General features: G+C 44.5%; 2 protein-coding genes and 4 non-coding genes across 7 annotated transcripts; 1 reads left to right on the top strand and 5 right to left on the bottom strand.

The window, feature by feature from the left end:
* On the top strand, positions 1 to 11,881 carry LOC128406361 (surfeit locus protein 1). Of its 2 annotated transcripts, none has more exons than XM_053373687.1 (9): positions 1 to 144; positions 986 to 1,067; positions 2,974 to 3,101; positions 3,694 to 3,776; positions 4,998 to 5,189; positions 6,251 to 6,323; positions 6,422 to 6,584; positions 8,992 to 9,073; positions 11,368 to 11,881. In XM_053373687.1, the coding sequence occupies exons 1-9, from the start codon at positions 76 to 78 to the stop codon at positions 11,432 to 11,434; spliced, it is 939 nt and encodes a 312-aa protein (XP_053229662.1). In that variant the 5' UTR covers positions 1 to 75; the 3' UTR covers positions 11,435 to 11,881. The 2 variants fall into 2 exon arrangements, with proteins under 2 accessions (XP_053229662.1, XP_053229663.1); XM_053373688.1 differs by lacking the exon at positions 1 to 144 and adding an exon at positions 174 to 487.
* Positions 11,882 to 12,286: 405 nt separating this feature from the next.
* RPL7A (ribosomal protein L7a) lies at positions 12,287 to 17,386 on the bottom strand. Its single transcript, XM_053373689.1, has 8 exons — positions 17,275 to 17,386; positions 16,913 to 17,033; positions 15,408 to 15,557; positions 14,947 to 15,087; positions 14,123 to 14,202; positions 13,422 to 13,552; positions 13,042 to 13,111; positions 12,287 to 12,455 (listed from the first exon to the last, which is right to left on the bottom strand). The coding sequence occupies exons 1-8, from the start codon at positions 17,275 to 17,277 to the stop codon at positions 12,351 to 12,353; spliced, it is 801 nt and encodes a 266-aa protein (XP_053229664.1). The 5' UTR covers positions 17,278 to 17,386; the 3' UTR covers positions 12,287 to 12,350.
* LOC128407044 (small nucleolar RNA SNORD36) lies at positions 13,743 to 13,822 on the bottom strand. The gene has a single exon (XR_008328694.1). It is a non-coding gene; the product is annotated as a small nucleolar RNA SNORD36 (small nucleolar RNA).
* Positions 14,382 to 14,459, bottom strand: LOC128407045 (small nucleolar RNA SNORD36). Its single transcript, XR_008328695.1, has one exon. It is a non-coding gene; the product is annotated as a small nucleolar RNA SNORD36 (small nucleolar RNA).
* Positions 15,176 to 15,249, bottom strand: LOC128407047 (small nucleolar RNA SNORD24). Its single transcript, XR_008328697.1, has one exon. It is a non-coding gene; the product is annotated as a small nucleolar RNA SNORD24 (small nucleolar RNA).
* Positions 15,656 to 15,730, bottom strand: LOC128407046 (small nucleolar RNA SNORD24). Its single transcript, XR_008328696.1, has one exon. It is a non-coding gene; the product is annotated as a small nucleolar RNA SNORD24 (small nucleolar RNA).
* Positions 17,387 to 19,363: the final 1,977 nt, after the last annotated feature.

The raw sequence follows: 19,363 nt of genomic DNA on the forward strand, positions 1-19,363 counted from the left end.
TAAGGAGCCTTGGGAGAGCGGAAGTCGCGTGACCCAGAAGAGGGAAAGACCTGTGAAAGGAGTGGGGGGTGGGAAATGTCTGTGTTTTTGCGGTTGCTAGGGGACTTTGCGCTGAGGGGGCCTTTGTGGGCGAAGGCGGGCCAGGTGGGAGCCGTTTTATTTTATTATTTCGATTTCAATTTTTATTATTCTGGCCGTTTTCATGCTGCTAAATCACGGCTGTCTATATAAAAAAACCTCGATGCAACCGCAAATAGAAAATGAGTTAAAATTCATAAAAACCAGAAATCAGTTAAAATGCCTGTCGGGACAATCTTTTCCAAAGACAGCTCCCGCATAAGGCTGCGCTGCCGTTTACCTTCGGGGCCTCTCACAGCAGCCTGACAGGTGGCAATTCAACAGGTCGGGCACGGTTCTTCGTCCCCAGCCATGCGGCTGGAAGCACCTCCAGCTAAGGTTGCTTTTAAAAACCACAAAGATGATACAGGTCAACTTCGTTTATTAATTTGGGTAGACTAATGTGTCCATTCCTTGACAAAAGCCTCTCCTGTTTGCGTGATATTGCTAAGTTGTCATTGGTCTGGTCTCAACTCTTCCTGTGGCTCTTATGAGGGTTATTTCATTCCATTTCTTACACTTTAGATGTGTTGTAAGTTGCTTTGAGTAGTGCCGGACAAGTCTAATAAGTAACAATGCTGTGAAGTTCTTTTAACATGCAAAGTGCTTTTGAGGCACTAGGGTGTATTTTCCTACACAACAGCCAGGTGAGGTAAGCCATCCACCTTTCTATGGATGAGGATGAGAGAGAGAGTTACCTCTTTTTCTTCCCTTTTCTCTCTGTTTCTTGCCTGGTTTTTAACACTGGTATCATTGTCCATCTTTTGCAATTAACTCTTTTCCAGAAATGACATCCGAAATTCAGCTTCTTATAAGTTTCTATAATGTAAGAGGGAAATTCAATCAGCACCTTTTGTTTTGCTTTTAGCTCCCTTACTATGCGGGTGGAAGGACGTTCTTTGGATGCACCTATTTTAAAGCACCTTCTGGCCTGCTACGACCACATAAAGGTGAATAAAATCCTTAATACTTCATAATATGTTAACTTAGGAGAAGCTTATGTGCTGAAGCCTGGTTTCTGTTTTCTTAATTTTATTTGCACAGAGGAGGCTATCCAGATGGGCCAAAGAAGATGGTCATATTTGGTCTACTTTAGCTGGTCATATTTGCTAACTGTATTCTATATTCAGGTTGCACTCCTGTATGTAGTTACCTGGGAGTAAGTTTTCTGGAATTCAGTGGGACCGACTTCTGAGTAGATATTTTAATTATATATGTTTATTCATTTTTTATTGTGACTTTTGAGTTGACATGTTCATTTTAGTTGTTGTTATCATCAAGTCATCTTTGCCATCACCAGGTGGTTATTTATTTATTTATTTTGTATGCCTTCCTTCAGGCAAATATTACAGGGCAGTTGACAACATAATTATACAAATGAGAACAAAACAAGGCCAAAAAAAACTCAGTAACACCCCCCCCCCCAATTTAAAAGGCCATAGAATGTTAATCCGCCAAGGCCTGGTAATAGAGAAATGTTTTCGCCTGGCACATAAAGATAAGTATTTTTATTTTTTTAAAATTATTAAAGTTTGGAAAAAGGGATACAAAGAATATTATCTATTATAGGTAAAGGTAAAGGGACCCCTGACCATTAGGTCCAGTTGTAGACGACTCTGGGGTTGTGGCGCTCATCTCACTTTACTGGCCGAGGGAGCTGGAGCACAGCTTCCGGGTCATGTGGCCAGCATGACTAAACCACTTCTGGCGAACCAGAGCAGCACACGGAAACGCCGTTTACCTTCCCGCCAGAGCAGTACCTATTTATCTACTTGCACTATGCCGTGCTTTCAAACTGCTAGGTTGGCAGGAATTATCTATTATATTTTTATCAAAACTAAAATGTTAGTCTAAATAAAAATGCAGACCAAAAAGAAGAAGAAGAAAGAAAAGAGGAATAGAGAAGAGATAGAGGGGAGAAGGCAAGACAAATAGAGGAGTTAAAGAAAAAGGATGAGAGAAAGAAAAAAAGAGAGAGAAAAGGAAAATAAAGGAACTTTCCATTCTGTCCACTGTATATAAACATTATTCTGATAATCCACTCCAATATGTAAAGAAGGTGCCAGGCATGCCTCCCTGGGGAGAGCATTCCACAAATGGGGAGCCACCGCAGAAAATGCCTGTTCTTGACAACCTCCAGGGGCACACAAAGAAGGGCCTCAGATGATGATTGCAGGGTCCTGGTCACTTCATATGGGGAGAGGCCGTCCTTGAGGTATTGCAATCCTGAGCCATTAGACGCATCTGAGGCTGGTTGGGCAATGACCCATTTGCCCTAATGTCTTCTGGCTACTGGCTGTAAAGGTTGGAAGCGTTGGAGATTGGTGGTTACTGCCACTTGCCATTTTTTAAACCCAGGTAGGTAAGAGAGCATCTAGGTACATTCTCACTTCCTTCCTTGGACCAGCAAAGTGGTTTTTTTTATATTCCAGGGCCATCTCAGGCTCCAGGCAATTGAGGAAAATATCCTGCTGATTACTGAAATGAGGCAGCGAGGGCATAACTGCACTTTCCTCATGCTTGTTATGTCAGAACCATAGCAAGTTCTGTGGATCAGCTGCACAGCATCTGCCTTGCATGCTAAAAGCCCCAGCATCTCCAGGTAGGGCCGAGATAGACCCATTGCCTGAAACCCTGGTGAGCTGCTGCCTGCCAGGGTAGACAGTACTGAGCTAGATGGACCAAGCCCTGACTCAGTATAAGGCAGACACCTATGTTCCAGAATCACTAATACAAATGTAGGTTATTGCTGGATATTAATGAATCTGATGGTAGTGATGAGCCAGATACTGCACAGAACTTCTACAGAATCTTCCACAGATGACACAAACACTCCCCCCCTGTCGTTTTCCTCAGAGATTCCCCAGAGGCCTGCCTTGTCCAGGATTTCCACAGCTGCTTCTGCCAAATCTGGAGAGGATGTTGTGCTCAGGTGGGGCCTCCTTCTAATCCCCATAGCGACATTTTGCCTTGGAACGTGGCAGGTAAATGCAAACGCTGAATCTGAGTCTTGCTCTGTGAGGCCTCTTGATTCAGGGCCAGTGTTCAGAGATGTCTTCAGTTACAGCTCATAGCCGGTGCAAGAACCTCTACTGTGAGTTGTTTCCAAAATTAGTCATTATCAAAGATTGATATTAACAGGCATTTCTATCATAGATACCGTACATTAATTTCATTGTGTTTTCTCAGTTTAACTTGATGGAATTCAGTCCATAGCCTTTATTATTGGCTGATGACATGGAGTAGTTTTTTATCTGAATAAAACTAGTAAGCATTTTGAGTGCCTGGTGTGCTCTGGTCCATGGGGTCACGAAGAGTCCTAAACGACTAAATGACTAAACAACAACAAATAAGCATTTAGGGAATTTGAGATGAGGAACCCACATTTTCCTTCAAATGTGCATTTTGTTTTGCTTTAAAGGAGGAAACAGAAAAGCTTCAGTTTTTCATAATGCAAATACTTCTCTAGTAGATCAGCTATCCTGCCTTGGTGGGAGGGAAATTTTGTGCTGGGGAGGGCAAATGTATGTCTGGTGTTGCCCTCAAGGCCCCTAAGAGCCCTTATGCCCATGTCAGATTCAACGGCGGAAATGGAAGTTGAAGTTGATCTCTGATCTGGAAGCCAAGGTGGCAGCAGAACCGATCCCACTCCCAGCAGAGTAAGTATGTGAACTGGATTGGAATCAGTTAGACGTGTGGAGGGTGTGTGCTGCTTTTCAAAGTGCCTGTGCCACTTTAAACAAAGTAGCCCTTTTTATATTCTGCAGAATTTAAGTACAGTGGTGCCTCGCAAGACGAACGCCTCGCAAAACGAAAAACTCGCAAGACGAAAGAGTTTTCCGTTTTGGAGGTGCTTCGCAAAACGAATTTCCCTATGGGCTTGCTTCGCAAGAAGAAAGCCCATAGGGAAATCTCCGCCGGCCTTCAGAAGAGGTCCTGGACCTCTTCTGAAGGCCGGCGGGGGGCAAAAGTCTTTGCTCCCCCCGCCTGCCTTCCCGGGACAGCGGAGACTTCTCCGCTGTCCCGGGCGATCTGAAAATGCTGGCGGGCGGCAGCGCAGCCTTCGCTGCCGCCCGCCAGCATTTTCAGATCGCCCGGGGACAGCGGAGAAGTCTCCGCTGTCCGGGGGCTTTTAAAATGCTGGCGGGCGGCAGCGCAGCCTTCGCTGCCGCCCGCCAGCATTTTCAGATCGCCTCGAGACAGCGGAGAAGTCTCCGCTGTCCGGGGGCTTTTAAAATGCTGGCGGGCGGCAGCGCAGCCTTCGCTGCCGCCCGCCAGCATTTTCAGATCGCCCGGGGACAGCGGAGAAGTCTCCGCTGTCCGGGGGCTTTTAAAATGCTGGCGGGCGGCAGCGCAGCCTTCGCTGCCGCCCGCCAGCATTTTCAGATCGCCCAGGGACAGCGGAGAAGTCTCCGCTGTCCGGGGGCTTTTAAAATGCTGGCGGGCGGCAGCGCAGCCTTCGCTGCCGCCCGCCAGCATTTTCAGATCGCCCGGGGACAGCGGAGAAGTCTCCGCTGTCCGGGGGCTTTTAAAATGCTGGCGGGCGGCAGCGCAGCGTTCGCTGCCTCCCGCCAGCATTTTCAGATCGCCCCGGGACAGCGGAGAAGTCCTTGGGCCCCCCCCCAGCCTTCAGAAGAGGTCGGGGGACAGACTGTCCCCGGACCTGGTCTGAAGGCGGTTTCCATAGGAACGCATTGATTGATTTTCAATGCATTCCTATGGGAAACCGTGCTTCGCAAGACGAAAAACTCGCAAGAAGAAAAAACTTGCAGAACGAATTAATTTCGTCTTGCGAGGCACCACTGTAGGTGAAGCTGTTCCTTGCCTTGGACTGCAGCTCAGCCTCTCTTTCAAACCTGCTGCTTTCTGTCCTTTGACAGCTTCTCAGAGATAAAGGAGTTGGAATACAGACCTGTCAAGGTCCGAGGGTATTTCATTCATGACAAGGAGCTGTACATCCTTCCACGTTCGTTGGTTGATTCAGAGAAAGAAGCCAGGGATGCTGGCCAGCTGATGTCCAATCCTGAGAGTGGTGCCAATGTCATCACACCCTTTTACTGCATAGACCTTGGGTAAGTATATTAACTGACAGACAATTTGGGCCGCTGCCCTGTACTCATTTACTGGCAAACAATCTCTGTTGAAATCTGGGGCACTTGGCTGAACAGACATGCATAGGATCGTGACATTAGAGAGGATCATGGCCCTTCAGTAAATACAGTCTGTATATATTCAGATTCTGCCTCAAAACCACGAGGACCTGAAATGTTCTGCACTGTTTTTATTTAAGTCATTCTCTGGATTCTGTAAAAGGAGTCATAGCTTGTTTCAGAATGTACTTAAACCTGTGATGATTCGTTTTTGTTTTTTAACTTTTCCAAAAGTATAAGTGAACTTACATGAATTTAATTATAGGAGATAGGCATATCTCCTATTATCAAATGTATGTAATTTCACTAATATGTCTGAATTTTGCCTAGCATAGGTTTCTTTCACGTTGATAACAATGTCTGAACCGTCATAACGTAAAATGTCAATTTTCCAGGCACCTGACCATGTTAGTCTGTTGCAGAAAACAACAAGAGAGAATTCTGCATCTTCAAGGCCAACAGATATCTTCTGCCCTAGAACCTACTCTAAGGTGCATGGGCTGGTTAGCTAAGTGAATGGATCTACTCTGGGCACAGAGAGGAGAGAGAAAAACCATGAAAGAGAACTGTTAGTATGCTAACAGTAATATGTAGGGCACTCATAATAGAATCCAAACAGAGTCCAATCAAATTGCCACAATGCAATGTTGATGGCTGTGTTCTTAACTCTTCCCAGCTGGCTAGCAAAAGTAAGTTTTATATAAATGGACTTGTGAGTAAGCCAAATTGAATAAATGATGCTTGCTTCTGAGTATAGAATTACAATGTTAGGTGCCTTACAGCAGAAGTGGACCCTCCAGATGTTGCTGAACTACAACTGCCATTGGCTCCAGCCAACATACCCAACAGCCAGGGGTACCTGGAGCTGTAGTTCAGCCAAGATCTGGCATGCCGAACATTGTCCACTCCTGCTTTAGGGGGCTGGGATGCTTCCATGCTTACAGAGTTTATTGTCTTCTCTCCCTTTCCCCCTGACCTTGCAGGATCACAATCCTTGTCAACAGAGGGTTTGTCTCCAGAAAGAAACTTAAGCCAGAGACCAGGTTGCGAGGACAGGTAGGTAGCAAGGGATGGAAACTGCCACATTATGTATCATAAGACACTGCATTCTTTTTTTAAAAGGACAGAAACTGCTATTTGACTCTTCCTTGTAGATCCAAGAGGAAATTGAGCTCACAGGGGTGGTGAGGCTGTCGGAAACCCGCAATCCATTTGTTCCAAAGAACGATATTGAAAGGAATCGTTGGCATTACCGGGACCTGGATGCCATGGCGAGAGTGACAGGAGCTGAGCCCATCTTCCTTGATGCAGACTTCAGTGAGTTCCCCAAGGACCTGGCTGTGTAGTCTTGGCTTTTAATAGGAGTGGACTGCAACAGGCTCCTGGCTTTGGGCCCCATCAGCATTTAAAACAGTATCATACCACTTGACACGGTCATGGCTTCCCTCAAAGAATTCTGGGAACTGTGGTTTGCTAACAGTGCTGAGAGTTGTTAGGCGTCCCTCCTCCCCAATTCCTCTCCCAGAGCTACAGTTACTAGTGGTTTAATAGTCAATCCCTCTTCCCAGGGAATTCTGAATCATAGCTCTGTGAAGGTAAGTTGGGATGGGTGATATATCGATACTTTGTTCCTTACCAATATGAACTCCAGACCACGATCAAGGTTTCATATTTTTTCACCCCGTAATATATTGAGAATGCACTGCCCAGCTGGGCTTGCAGACCCAGCAGGCAGGAAGCAGCACTTTATTGCAAGGTAAAGCCAAGTTTACTGCAAAGTAAATGGCCATTTCCTGCCTGCCCAATCTGTTTCCCCCCATAAGATCCACTTGTGTGCCTCTTGCTAGGCAGAATAGAAACCCAGAACGGTATCAAGCTAAGTAGGGTTTTGGGGTCTCTGCCTAACAAGAGGCATGGTGTGTGCCTTAAAGCCCCATGGATCTTATCAGGAGAAAAAGAAAATTTGTTTGCTTATTGGAATTTTCATTCCTCAGCAGTGCCGCGGGAAGGAGATTCTAATCAGCAAACAAAGTTTCTTCTTTGTGACTTGGCTCCTTCTTCTATTCAGGCAAGGAGGCATCAATTTACTTTTACAGCAAAGGGCTTTATGCATTTGGAAACTAAGGTGCAGACAATGCTGATGACTGGGCTGCTGTCAGTTCAAATTTTAATTGCTGGTTTTAGATATATTGTGATGTATTTTAAGTATTGTTTTTAACCAGTTTGTTTTTATTATTCTTTATTATATGACTGATGTTTTCAAATGTTGTAAGCCGCCTTGAATTCCAACTTGGCAGGATATAAATATATTACATAATAAATAAATAAAATAATATGAGAGGCAGTGGAGTGGAATCCATGCACATTCTGAGTTTTTTTGGAGGATGAACACTATACAATTTAGTAAGTAACACATATTTTGACATATCTTATTTATTGGTTTGGTTCAATATTAAGAATATTTTTAACTGTAGGGGTTTGTTTACACATTTAAAATATATAAGACATATCTACATTAAATTATATAGTAGTATTGAGTAGAGCTACACACATGCAGAGCTACATAAACGCAAGAATGAATTTCAGTGAGGACAAATGTGAGGTTCTACACTTAGGCAGGAAAAACCAACTGCACAAATAAAAGATGGGGGACACCTGGCTTGCCAGCAGTATATGTGAAAAGGATCTAGGGGTCTTATTAGACCACAACCTCAACATGAGTCAACTGTGTGATGCAGCAGCAAAAAAGCTAAAGCTATTCTAGGCTGCCTCAACATAAATATGGTGTCATAGTCTTGCTCTATTCTGCCTTTGTCAGACCACACCTGGAGTACTGTGTTCAGTTCTGGGTGCCACAATTTAAGGATATTAACAAGCTGGAACATGTGGAAAGGAGGGCAACCAAGATGATCAAGGATCTGGAAACCTAGCCTTATGAGGAACAGTTGAGGGAGCTGGGTATGTTTAGCCTGGAAGAGAAGACTGAGAGGAGATAGGGTAGCCACCTTCAAATATCTAATGGGGTGTCACATGGAAGATGGAAGCAGCATGTTTTCTCCTGCTCTGGAAGGGGCAGGATCCGGATGAATGGAGTCCCACGTAGTGTAATGCCACTTATGTGAGAGCATGGGTGGCACTGTGCTCTAAACGCCGTTTACCTTCCCGCCGGAGCAGTACCTATTTATCTACTTGCACTTTGATGTGCTTTTGAACTGCTAGGTTGGCAGGAGCAGGGACTGAGCAACGGGAGCTCACCCCGTCGTGGGGATTCAAACCGCCGACCTTCTGATCGCTGCTCTGGTTTGCCAGAAGCGACTTAGTCATGCTGGCCACATGTCCCGGAAGCTGCACGCCGGCTCCCTTGGCCAATAAAGCGAGATGAGTGCCACAACCCAAGTCGTCCGTGACTGGACCTAATGGTCAGGGGTCCCTTTACCTTTACCTTATGTCAGAGCCAGGTGTGGATTGGGTAGAGCAGCCATTTGGTTGGTTTGCTATGCTATACAGGGGGTGAAGTCGGACAGGGAGTTACACAGAAAATCTGAGCATGGGAGAGCTGTATCATTGGCAAGGAGAGTGAGATGGGAGTGGGAGTTGAGAGCAGACTACATAGGTTTTCACTTATTACATAAAAGTAAGCTGCCCCTGGTGTTTGAATTTCTTTTCTAAAGGGTCATATTGCATCTGGTTCTGACTCACTGCTGTCTCTCTCTTGCAACCACAGAAAGCACAGTTCCAGGGGGGCCCATTGGAGGCCAGACGAGGGTGACGTTACGCAACGAGCACATGCAATACATCATTACCTGGTAAGTGACAAAACAGCTGGAGTTTTGATCTAGAGCTGGGTGATATTTGAAAATCATGATGCAGGAAAAGCTGTGAAGCCAGCTAATGCTTCTTTATAGCTCCATCCTTATTTCAGATGTAATGATATATCTGTATATTGTTATGTTTAGCTAGTGACAATATTAAATACCATATTAAATAAAATAAAGCAGAATATAGAAAATCAAGAAAAATTGCTAGCAAAATCCCCTAAAGATAAAACATTGAGTAAAAATATAAAATTATTGCAAATACAGCTTTCAGCATTGCTAAATAATGAGATTGAAAACAACATCAAATGGATGAAACAAAGGTTCTTTGAAGCAGGGTATAGACCAGGATGACTACTCGCATGGCAAATAAAGAAAAAATGAAAAGAAAGTCAGATAAATAAAGTAGAGCACAAAGGGAAGGTTTATGAAACGGAAGATGAAATCAATAAATGTTTTGTAAAATACTTCACAAAACTATATAAAAGAGGATCAGAAACAGAACAAGAAATTGCAGATTACTTCTCAAAGAGGAAAATACCTAAAATAAGCAAAGAGAAAGTGGAACAGTTAAATGCCCCAGTTACGGTAATGGAATTACACCAAGCAATTTCTAGTTTGAAAATTGGTAAAGCTCCTGGCCGAGATGGACTAAATAGGCGCGAGACTTTGGCCACACAATATATTTAGAGCAATGGGGAGAAACTTTGGCAGGAAGATATAAGGTTTACCGCCTGGAGTACAATAAAAGAAAATTTCATCAAAATGTTCTACAGGTGATATTTAACACCAGTCAAATTAGCAAAAATCTATAAACTGAAATCCAATCTCTGTTGGAAATGCAACAAGGAAGCTGGTACAACAATGCATATGTGGTGGGTAACAATTCTAAGGGCCCTTAAACCACAATATGTGGTGGAGTTGCACCACAATTAAGTACTTCTGGGGAAAATACATGAGGAATTGAAAAAAATGCTTAAAATCCCAGAGGCTTACCGACTGGGCCTTTTAGAAAATACCGAAATCGAAAAAAAGGATTTTCTTATGCTCGACCACCGCAGCCAGGATAGTAATAGCATCTAAATGGAAAGTTAAAAAGCTACCTACCAAGGAGGAATGGATTCTCAAATTAAATGAATATTTAAAATTGGCTAAATTAACAGCATCCATATATCAGCAGCCAAATAAAAAACTAAAAAATGAATGGCAATGCTTTGATGGTTATATGACAAAACATTGCTCTAAAAAAGACATGCTAATATGCTTAGATTAAGAATGTAAATGCATCAAAACAAAAAATTATCAATGACATATGTACAGTGGTACCTCGAGTTATAGACACTTCAGGTTACAGGTTTCCAGGTTACGGACGTGCCAAAACCTGGAAGTACCGGAACAGGTTCCCTCCAGGTTTCAGCGCTCGTGCATGCACAGAAACACCAAATCGCAACCTGCATGTGCGCAGACGCAGCGCTGCGGGTTGCGAACGTGCTTCCCACACGGATCACGTTCGCAACCCAAGCGTCCACTGTATGTATATAGAGAAAATAAAAACAATCAGAATGCAATAAGGGTAAAATTGATTCTAGAGAAGATGAGTAGTGGTGGAGGGAAGTTAAACAGGGTGGTGGGTTTATTTTATTTTGGATAGTGTATAATGATTTAATGTTTCTTTTCTGTTATGTATTATTTCTCTTTTTTTAATTAAATTGTATGACGGAACATCTAAATAACAAAAAACCTGATTCTCATCCAGGCTACCATCAATATAAGTAAAATGCACGGATGTATATTTTGCAGTTTCCATGATTCTGGTTCTCTCTTGAATTTTTGGGAAATGATTGGTTATTAAATGGCCACATCATTGTGCCAAATGAAAGCAATGATGCATTGCAGGGGTTACACTAGATGGCCCTTGGGTAGGGTTGCCATGTCTGGGAGTTCCCAGACATGTTTTTAGGGGACAAAAGGCCCATTCAGGGGTACTTATAAATTTTAAAGGAACTGTCTGAGTTGGGGGGAGTTTTTATTTTGCCTGACTCAGGCTGCTCTGCATACCCTGGCCGCTGCCAGCCTGAGCCAGGAGAGGTGTACAGGCACTCAGCATTCCCTGGCTGCCGCCAGCCCAAACTGTGTGGCCATGGCCCCGCACACCCCTTTCCCCAGCTCGCTGTCCTTTGTACTCATTATATGGCAACCCTTTGCATACATTTCTGACCCTAAAATTGTGTGCCCGTTGCAGGTTAACCTTGTGACTTAACACTAGCTTTCTCTCTTCTTTGCAGGTATGGTTTGTGTGCAGCTACCTCCTACATGTGGTACAAGAAATTCATTCAGAAGGTTCACCTCTAAGACTTACAACTCCTTGGTGCAAGCTTGGCCTCAAAATGCTCACAGGAGCTGCAGCCAGTCTGAGGTCACTATACAGAGGAACAGGCCTTCTGGCTTGATTGCAGCACTTCAGTGACCAGAGCAAGCAGACCCAAGCAAGGAAGACTCTTGTGTTCTGCTGAAAGTCGGCTGCAATATATTAAGAGCTGCAGTCATGAATTCAGTAGGACTCACTTCTGGGTAGGCATGGTTAAGAGAGGAATTAGGATGATGGGGGCTTTAACAGGGAGGGTGAAAGCCTTTCAAATTGTAGTGCTTATCTTTGGTTGCTTAATGCTATGTAATCAGAAATGACATGAAGGAAATCAGGATTCAAGAGTATTAGTGCAAATAATCAGCATGTTGCTGATACAATATGATGCAAAGTTCCATGTAATGAAGTAGTAAATAAATCATGTCGCATATACAGCTTTTGTTTCTTCTTGGCAACAATAATGACATCAAGTCCCTATCAAAACGAAGTATTGTAAACTTCTGAAGTTCATAGTTGCAGGGTATTTCAATTGCAGTCTCCCCTGTGATCTGATCAATTTCTGTTGTCTTGTCAAGGCAGCTTATGAAATGTTCTAGAACCCAATATACTTGCAGCTAACATTGGCCAAAACTCCATGAAGGTGTTGTTTGAGCTTTCACACCTGCAGAGATAAGCTTCCAGGGTGCTCATTATTGGGGCAAATCTTAAATTCTCCCCCTTGGGACAGAAAATGGAGAAAGGAATGCTGGAATAATTTCTTCTTAGGTGCTATGGAATCCCCCTTTACTAGACAAGGCTACCAGAAGACATAATTGACAGAGCACCACACTCTAGAACACTTTTTTTTTTTTTTGCAGTATTTTATTTTTATGGGAATAACTTCTTGAGGCAAATCTGATACATCTATCCAAGTTTAGTGGCCAGTTCTTTAGCCTTGGCTTTTTCAAGCTTAGCAATGCGGGCCACTGACTTCGGCCCCAGAAGATTGCCGCCCCAGTGACGACGAATCTGGAAGGAAAAAAGATTGCACACATGTCAAAGTGACTTACAAAACTTACAATTAAAATTTAGATTAAATGGTACGATTTGAGGATTTAACATTCACAGCAATAACCTGAATGTCTGCTTTTAAGTACAAATTACATGCAAAAACTACTACTGGAACAGAGACTCAAATCAACTCCACTTCCTACATTACAGCTGTGCTCTAACAAGTAGTAACAGTTTCAAACATTATAGTACTATAGACACAGACTCTGGAATATTGCTAACAGGCTGTGTAACCCAATGGTAGCTCAAGTCCTTTTCTCCTGTGGGCATTTATACAATCCTGTTATCTTGCCCAAAATATTTTTAGATGCTACCAGCTCAGTGGGTCAACATGATACTGCTGTTCACTCACATTATTTCTGCTACACCATGAGGGAATTCTCTACACAGGGCTGGAATGAATTTTCATATTGGAGGCTGCTAGCAAGCCATTCCTGATTTCAGCAAGCTGGACAGTGGTCATGCCACTGCAAGGGAGGGGGGCACTTTCCAAAAGCCAACAAATTAGTCAATATACCCACAGATCCTATAAGCACAATCTTACCTCATCGTATCTCTCATTGTAGTTGGTCTTGACAGCTTCCACGAGTTTAGCTAGAGCTCCCTTGTCCTCGCTGCAAAGGAGAAAACAGATTCAACAAGTCAGCAATTGAGTCTGAGTTATCCAAGTAGACTACAATTTAAAATACTGCTTTAAGTGCCACATTTCAGGGCAACGTTCTCTTAAGGGGCCCCACAAAAGTTCATTGAGCTTCAGCAGTTGTGTTCAATTCACCATGGCCAGATGCGGAAGGAGGAAAGGCTGCAGCTTTAACAGCTGTTTAGCTTGCAGTTAAAAGTGTAACTGCCCCAAACCACACCAGCCTCTTCGGTATCTTCATTTGAATTAGAAAATAGGCGAAAAATGTTTTCATGGCTACTTACGGATTAACCTGAGTGAAGGCAACACAGGTACAGGTCTTTCGGTGGACAAGGCGGCCCAGCCTTGCCTTGCCTTTGATGATGCAATAGGGCACTCCCATTTTTCTGCACAAGGCAGGCAGGAAAACTACCAGCTGGATCAGAGAGGGGAGAAGAAATGCTTTAAAGTTGGCAGTGATTCAGTTTTTAATACAATAGGAATGAGGAACTGTGGCTCTCCAGACTTTACTGGACTCCCATCAGCCCCAGTGGTTAGGGATGATGGGAGCAGGAGTCTAACATCAGTGCTTTCCCCATCCCTGCTTTACAACAAGGGCTCTGGCAATTGCTCAGGGTTAAAAAGCTCGTATAATTTTGCTCTTCACAGATAAGGGTCAGGTGAAGAAATTCAAACATCATTGCAAAAGCCATACCCTGCTCTATAGAGTCAAGTTTGAAGATTTGTTAACAGGACTCAGTGATGTTTTCCAAAGTAAGTTGTACAGCCAAGCACATTTCAACAGTCACCATAGTGGCCTGGCAACATTAAGAATTATCTAGAGAAGGAATGGGTGACCATTTTGTTCAAGTTAAGGAAAGAAACAGCAGAAAACACCCGTGCCTACAAGAATGCAGTGGCTGCTATTCATTAAAAAAAAAAAAACTACTTAGCAGCATAAATCTGAGCTTTCGGGTACAAGACCCCGACTCTTGCACCTCCTTACCTCAACGGGGTCTACATCATGTGCGATCACCACCAGCTGCGCCTTCTTGTTCTCCACCAGAGTTGTAACGGTGTTGACACCTACAGAAAAAGCCAGTTACTTGAGTGTGCTACAAAAGTTTATGTTTTCCCATGTAAAAATAAATAAATCCAGAGCTCCCTGCCTGTGGAAAAGCACAGTGGCTCAAGTGGTGTTAACAAAGCACCTAGCTGCCAGCTTTTCCTAGCCACGTCAAGGACTAGCAAAGGAAGGGCCTGCTACCGCTCAGGGTTAAAAAGCTCATATGTTTTGCTCTTCAGTCTGCAGTTCAGGTGAAGAAATTCATACATCATCGCGGTAGCCAGTGTGATGCAGTGGTTACCTGGGCGAAACCAGGGTTCAACCCCAACTCAACCATGGAGCTCACTGGGCAACCTTGGGCTAGTCACTGTATTTCAACCCAACCTACCCTACAGGCTTGTTTACGAGGGTAAAATGAGGAGGAGGGAGAACCAATTATGCCATTTTGAACTTTTTGGATATCAACACAATAAATAAATACAGTGGTGCCTCGCAAGACGAAAAGAATCCGTTCTGAGAGTCTCTTCGTCTAGCAGTTTTTTCATCTTGCGAAGCAAGCCCATTGACGGATTAGCGGCTTAGCACTATTAGCAGCTTAGCGGATAAGCGGCTTAGAAAAAAGGGGGGGTTTTGCGAAGCACCTCCAAAACGGAAAACTCTTTCGTCTAGCGAGTTTTCCGTCTTGCGGGGCACCACTGTATGGCCAGCTGTCCAAGCTTTCAATCAACCAGCTTAAATGTACAAATATAAAGTAGGAAGGTTACCTGCTCTGAGCACAGGAGGCCTCTTGGTAGGGACGTCGCCTTTCCCTGCAGCCTTTTGCTCCGCACGGGCCAGCAGCCTCTGCTTCTTCTCTTGCTTCGTCTCAGGCCTGTATTTGTGGGCCAACTTCAGAAGCTGAGTAGCTGTGGAAGACAACTAGAACCGTTCAGAGGAAAGCCTCTCTAACACCATGTTCCCATTATCCCCCTTTCCTAAAGGACATGACTTTTGTGCATCAGCGATCTTGGTGGTTGGGAGTCATCAAGGAAGCTCAGATAGCAAATATTTTGCTAGCATCATCTGCACACATAGGAAAACCCTTTCTTACTATAGCACTGTGTAAAACTAGTTCTCTCACACTTGCCTCTTTCCAGCAAGCTCCCAAAACATGGGGTGCACATTCAATTCAAGGAGTCTCAGCAGCAACCCCACCTTAGAACCAAGGAAAGGAGCCGGCCTTCACCTGTCTGACGGTCCAATGCTTGAGTGAACTGGTTAACTGCTGGAGGCACCTTCAGCCTTTTGTAGAGGATGGCTCTTTGGCGCTGAAGTCGGATATAACGAGGCCATTTCACAAAGCGAGTCAAGTCCCGTTTGGGCTGAATGTCCTGCCCTGAAAGGCAGAATAACAACTCAAAATAACTGCTTCCTTAGCAATTACTGGTTATCCTTTTTTATTCCTGGTTTTCAGCCCAAAGCAAAGGTGGCAGGAGCATCAGCGATCTTGGTGGATTAGATTGTCAGCAGCATCACTCAGATAGCAAATATTCTTTTGCATCATTTGCTCACAGCCCAGAGAAGCTTGGTCTTCCAAAACATAGTGGAAACACCAGGCCCTGCTAAATGCCTGCCAGAAAGTTTGCTACTACATAGATCCTAATTTAGATAGAAATACACTGATAAAGAAAACATATTTAGCGAGACAAGCAATTAAGAAATAAATGATAGATATAAATTTAATAGATCTGTGGAAACTAATGCTCCCTACTACCAAGGGAGAATTCACTTTCATTTCACCAGTGCATCAGAATTTCTTTCAATTAGACCAATTTTTAACATCTTTTGCTACAGTTATAATATGGATAATGCTACTTTTACAATGTTTCACTCTAAGTTTTGTGTTGGATTATATAAATATGTTACTGAGGAATTTCAGATTATCAGACGGGCATATTCTTTTGAACGATACCCCCCTGTACCTATTGTATGGAAAGTGACAATGGGACAGCAAAAATAGATTCTGCATGCCCTAATGGTGGCTAAGGGACTGATGAACTGGAAAAATAGTTTTCATTCTCCATAATCAATAGCTTGGTAACATGGCAATATTAGCAACACATGAACAACCACTTATAGATGCACTTTCTTTGGATAAATATATTTGGAACGAGTTCATACAGAAAATACTAGGTTACTGATGAAGATATTTGTAACAGAATATTAAGGCTATACATTAGTCTTAATATGTACAGAAACCTAATTGAGTATTTTTCTTTCTTTTAATTCTCGTTCATGTTTTCTTTTCTAATCACTTTTTTAAACAATGAAATTCTTCCAATGAAATATCAATTTAAAAATTGCTACTGCCTAAGGCCTATACAGACATTTAAGATTAGATCCCTCCTCAATGATCAACTGATGCTTGCTTTAAATTATTTTGCTTTAAACTTGCTTTTAATTTTTCTTCAAAAATGATTTTACTTTATGGTTTTATGCTGTTGCATAACCTCAGCAATATATTTCTAGGGTACAGCAGCACATAAATACTTGTTACAAATAGACAAATAGATAGTAACTGGTCAAAATGCAACAAAACCAGCAGTATTCCCCATGCACAGGTATTTTAGAGACAGGCGTGTATTTCCCACTTCCCGTGAAAGCAACTTTACTCCTGTTTAGGCTCCATAACGGATCAACAGGGCTGCAGAGACCCATCATTCCAACCCCCAATTCCTTTTTCCAACTCACCAATGCCGAAGTTCTTGGGCCTTTTCTCAAAGAGAGGATTTACAACCTTCTTGGCCTCCTGTTTCTTGACCACGGCAGGGGCCGGAGCCACCTTCTTCCCCTTGGCCTTCTTCCCCTTGGGCTGCGTAAGTTGAAAGAACGATTCGGTGAATTCCCTACCAAAAGCGGGCGAGCCGCACACACATCGGAGGCCTGCAACAGGCCCGGGCCCCCAAACCCGTTCCCCATTTCATCCGCTTTCCCAAATACAAGGCGCCAGGGTGTCCTGTGCCTCCCCTGCCAGAAGAAGCCCAACCATTAGCCCGTTTAGAGGACCGATGGCGGCGGATTGAAAGTCCGCCGCTACAACAGACACAACTCACCATCTTGGCTTCGGCTTCGAAAAGGAAGGGCAGGAAGCGCTGGGCGGGCCTTAGAAATCCGCGGAGCGGAAGTAAACTCTATAGTTATACGTCTATGGTCGTTTTGGCTTTTCTCCGTAGTGATGCAAGCCTATAGGAGGCCGCTCCTCATCCATAGAGAATCCTGGTCCGTGCCTAGAGCGTAACCGGTTTATTGCCGGTGACAGTATCAAAGCGAGCATGCGGCTGCAAACCACGCCTGCGCACGAAAGCAGGCATGAGAAACGCGTGGACTGTCAGCCCCAGTCAGCGTAGCTTGGGTTCACGGGACACTTAGCGTACTCCATGCCGATTACCGGTATGTTGTGAAACGAGCTATATGTTTAATTAATAATAAATAGTTCAGCAAATCCTTCTTTCCCCAACTGACCATGTCTGTCCAACGTTATTTCCTCACTTAATGCCCCTGTACATAAGTACAGATAATTCCCAGATATTTGTGCAGTGATGTACAACAGCTCCTAAGCATGTACAGTGTATGTTCCCATAAGTTTCTAATCAGAGTTAAAATGCAGCCCTACCCACCCCCCTAAAGAAGCAAAGTATCCAAGGACACATGGCACAGCTTCCCTCCTAAGCTGTTGGGCTGCCCGCGACCAAAATTCCATGAGGCACTTGTCGCCAACTGTCCTGTATAATACAGGATTGTCCCATATTTGAATGTAAAACGCAACGTCCTATATTGAAACAGTTTCGTCCTGTATTTCAGGTCCGTCCCGCCCCCTCTCGCTGCCAAGCTGGGGATCCTCTCCAAATGCATGTGTCCGAAAGGGTGTGTGAAGGTCATGTATGTAAGCTCTGGGTGGCAAAGCACAGACAAATTTACAAATTCACGTGTGTGTATGTGTGTGTGACAAATTCCAGTGGGGCCATCCGGTTAGGCTGCAATGGATGGTAATGGATTGCTTTGGAGTCACTTCAGCACCAGGAGGGGGGGGGGAATCACGCACCAAACAGCCCATCCTGCCTTGTCCTGTAGTTTGCTACAATAGTGGCAACCCTAGCTCTGGTGGCTTGTGTTTATAAAAGAACCATAGGCAAAGTTGAGACTTGAGACTAGTTGCTGAGGCTGAAATCTCCACCCCCCCCCAGCTGTCAAGCGTCCCTTATTTGGAGGGACAGTCCCTTATCCCAGTGCCATGTCCTGCTGCTTTCCCTTCTTGATGGACGTTCCTTAAATTTTCCGGGTTTCAAAGGAAGCAGCTCCTCTCCCTCCCTCCCTGCTGGCCAGGGAGGAGGGAGGCTCCAACTGTGTAGCTTGGCTGCCCAGCCCACCCCCCCTCTGGTCTCCTCTCACCAGCCTCGGCCCCCGGGAGCCCCTCCCCGCCGGGACTGGTGGGAGCCTTGGGCCCTTCCGCCACCATCTTCCTCGCAGCTGCCCAACTGGGCGTCTCTGCTTGGGGCCTCCCCTCTGCCAGTCACCGCCACTCCCGCTAGGCCGTACTGCAACTGTGCCGCTGAAGGACCCGAATGAGATGGGCAGCCTGGCATGGTCTATGAATTGATGGGGAGCCTTGAGAGGAGAACGAGGGCAACCATAGAGAAATAAGTTCAGAGAGAGGAGGAAGAGGAGGAGGCGGCGGCGCGGGCAGGTGTTCCAAGGGCTACAAGGGAAGGACTGCAATCGCTTCTCCCACAGATTTGTAGTGGTAGACTAGCATAGATGGTCTGATCTGCGGGTTTACTTCAGGCGCTATTTCCCCCCCTCCTCCCGCCCCACCTGATGGAATTGAGAGTTGCAGATGGAGCATGAGAGAAAAGATACAGAACTGCAGCAGCATCTTCATAGCTTGGACTTCGTTTTGCGCGAAAAGTGGTTGCTGCTTGTAGTCATTTAATTGCAGTGTTTCATCGGCTGGTGTCTTGAACAGCAACCTCTGGAAACGAATGGCTAAAAACCGGCGCTGCTCTCCAAAATTATCTGGTCCCTTTTAACTGGTTGACTAAAATCCCTTATTTTGGCTGCTGGTGCCTTATTTTCAAATCTGTAAGTTGACAGCTATGCCCCCCCCTCCCGCCTTCTCTGTTGTAAACTCCACTTCCCACATTT

This window comes from Podarcis raffonei, chromosome Z, assembly GCF_027172205.1.
Source record: "Podarcis raffonei isolate rPodRaf1 chromosome Z, rPodRaf1.pri, whole genome shotgun sequence".
NCBI classification, from domain to species: Eukaryota; Metazoa; Chordata; class Lepidosauria; order Squamata; family Lacertidae; genus Podarcis; species Podarcis raffonei.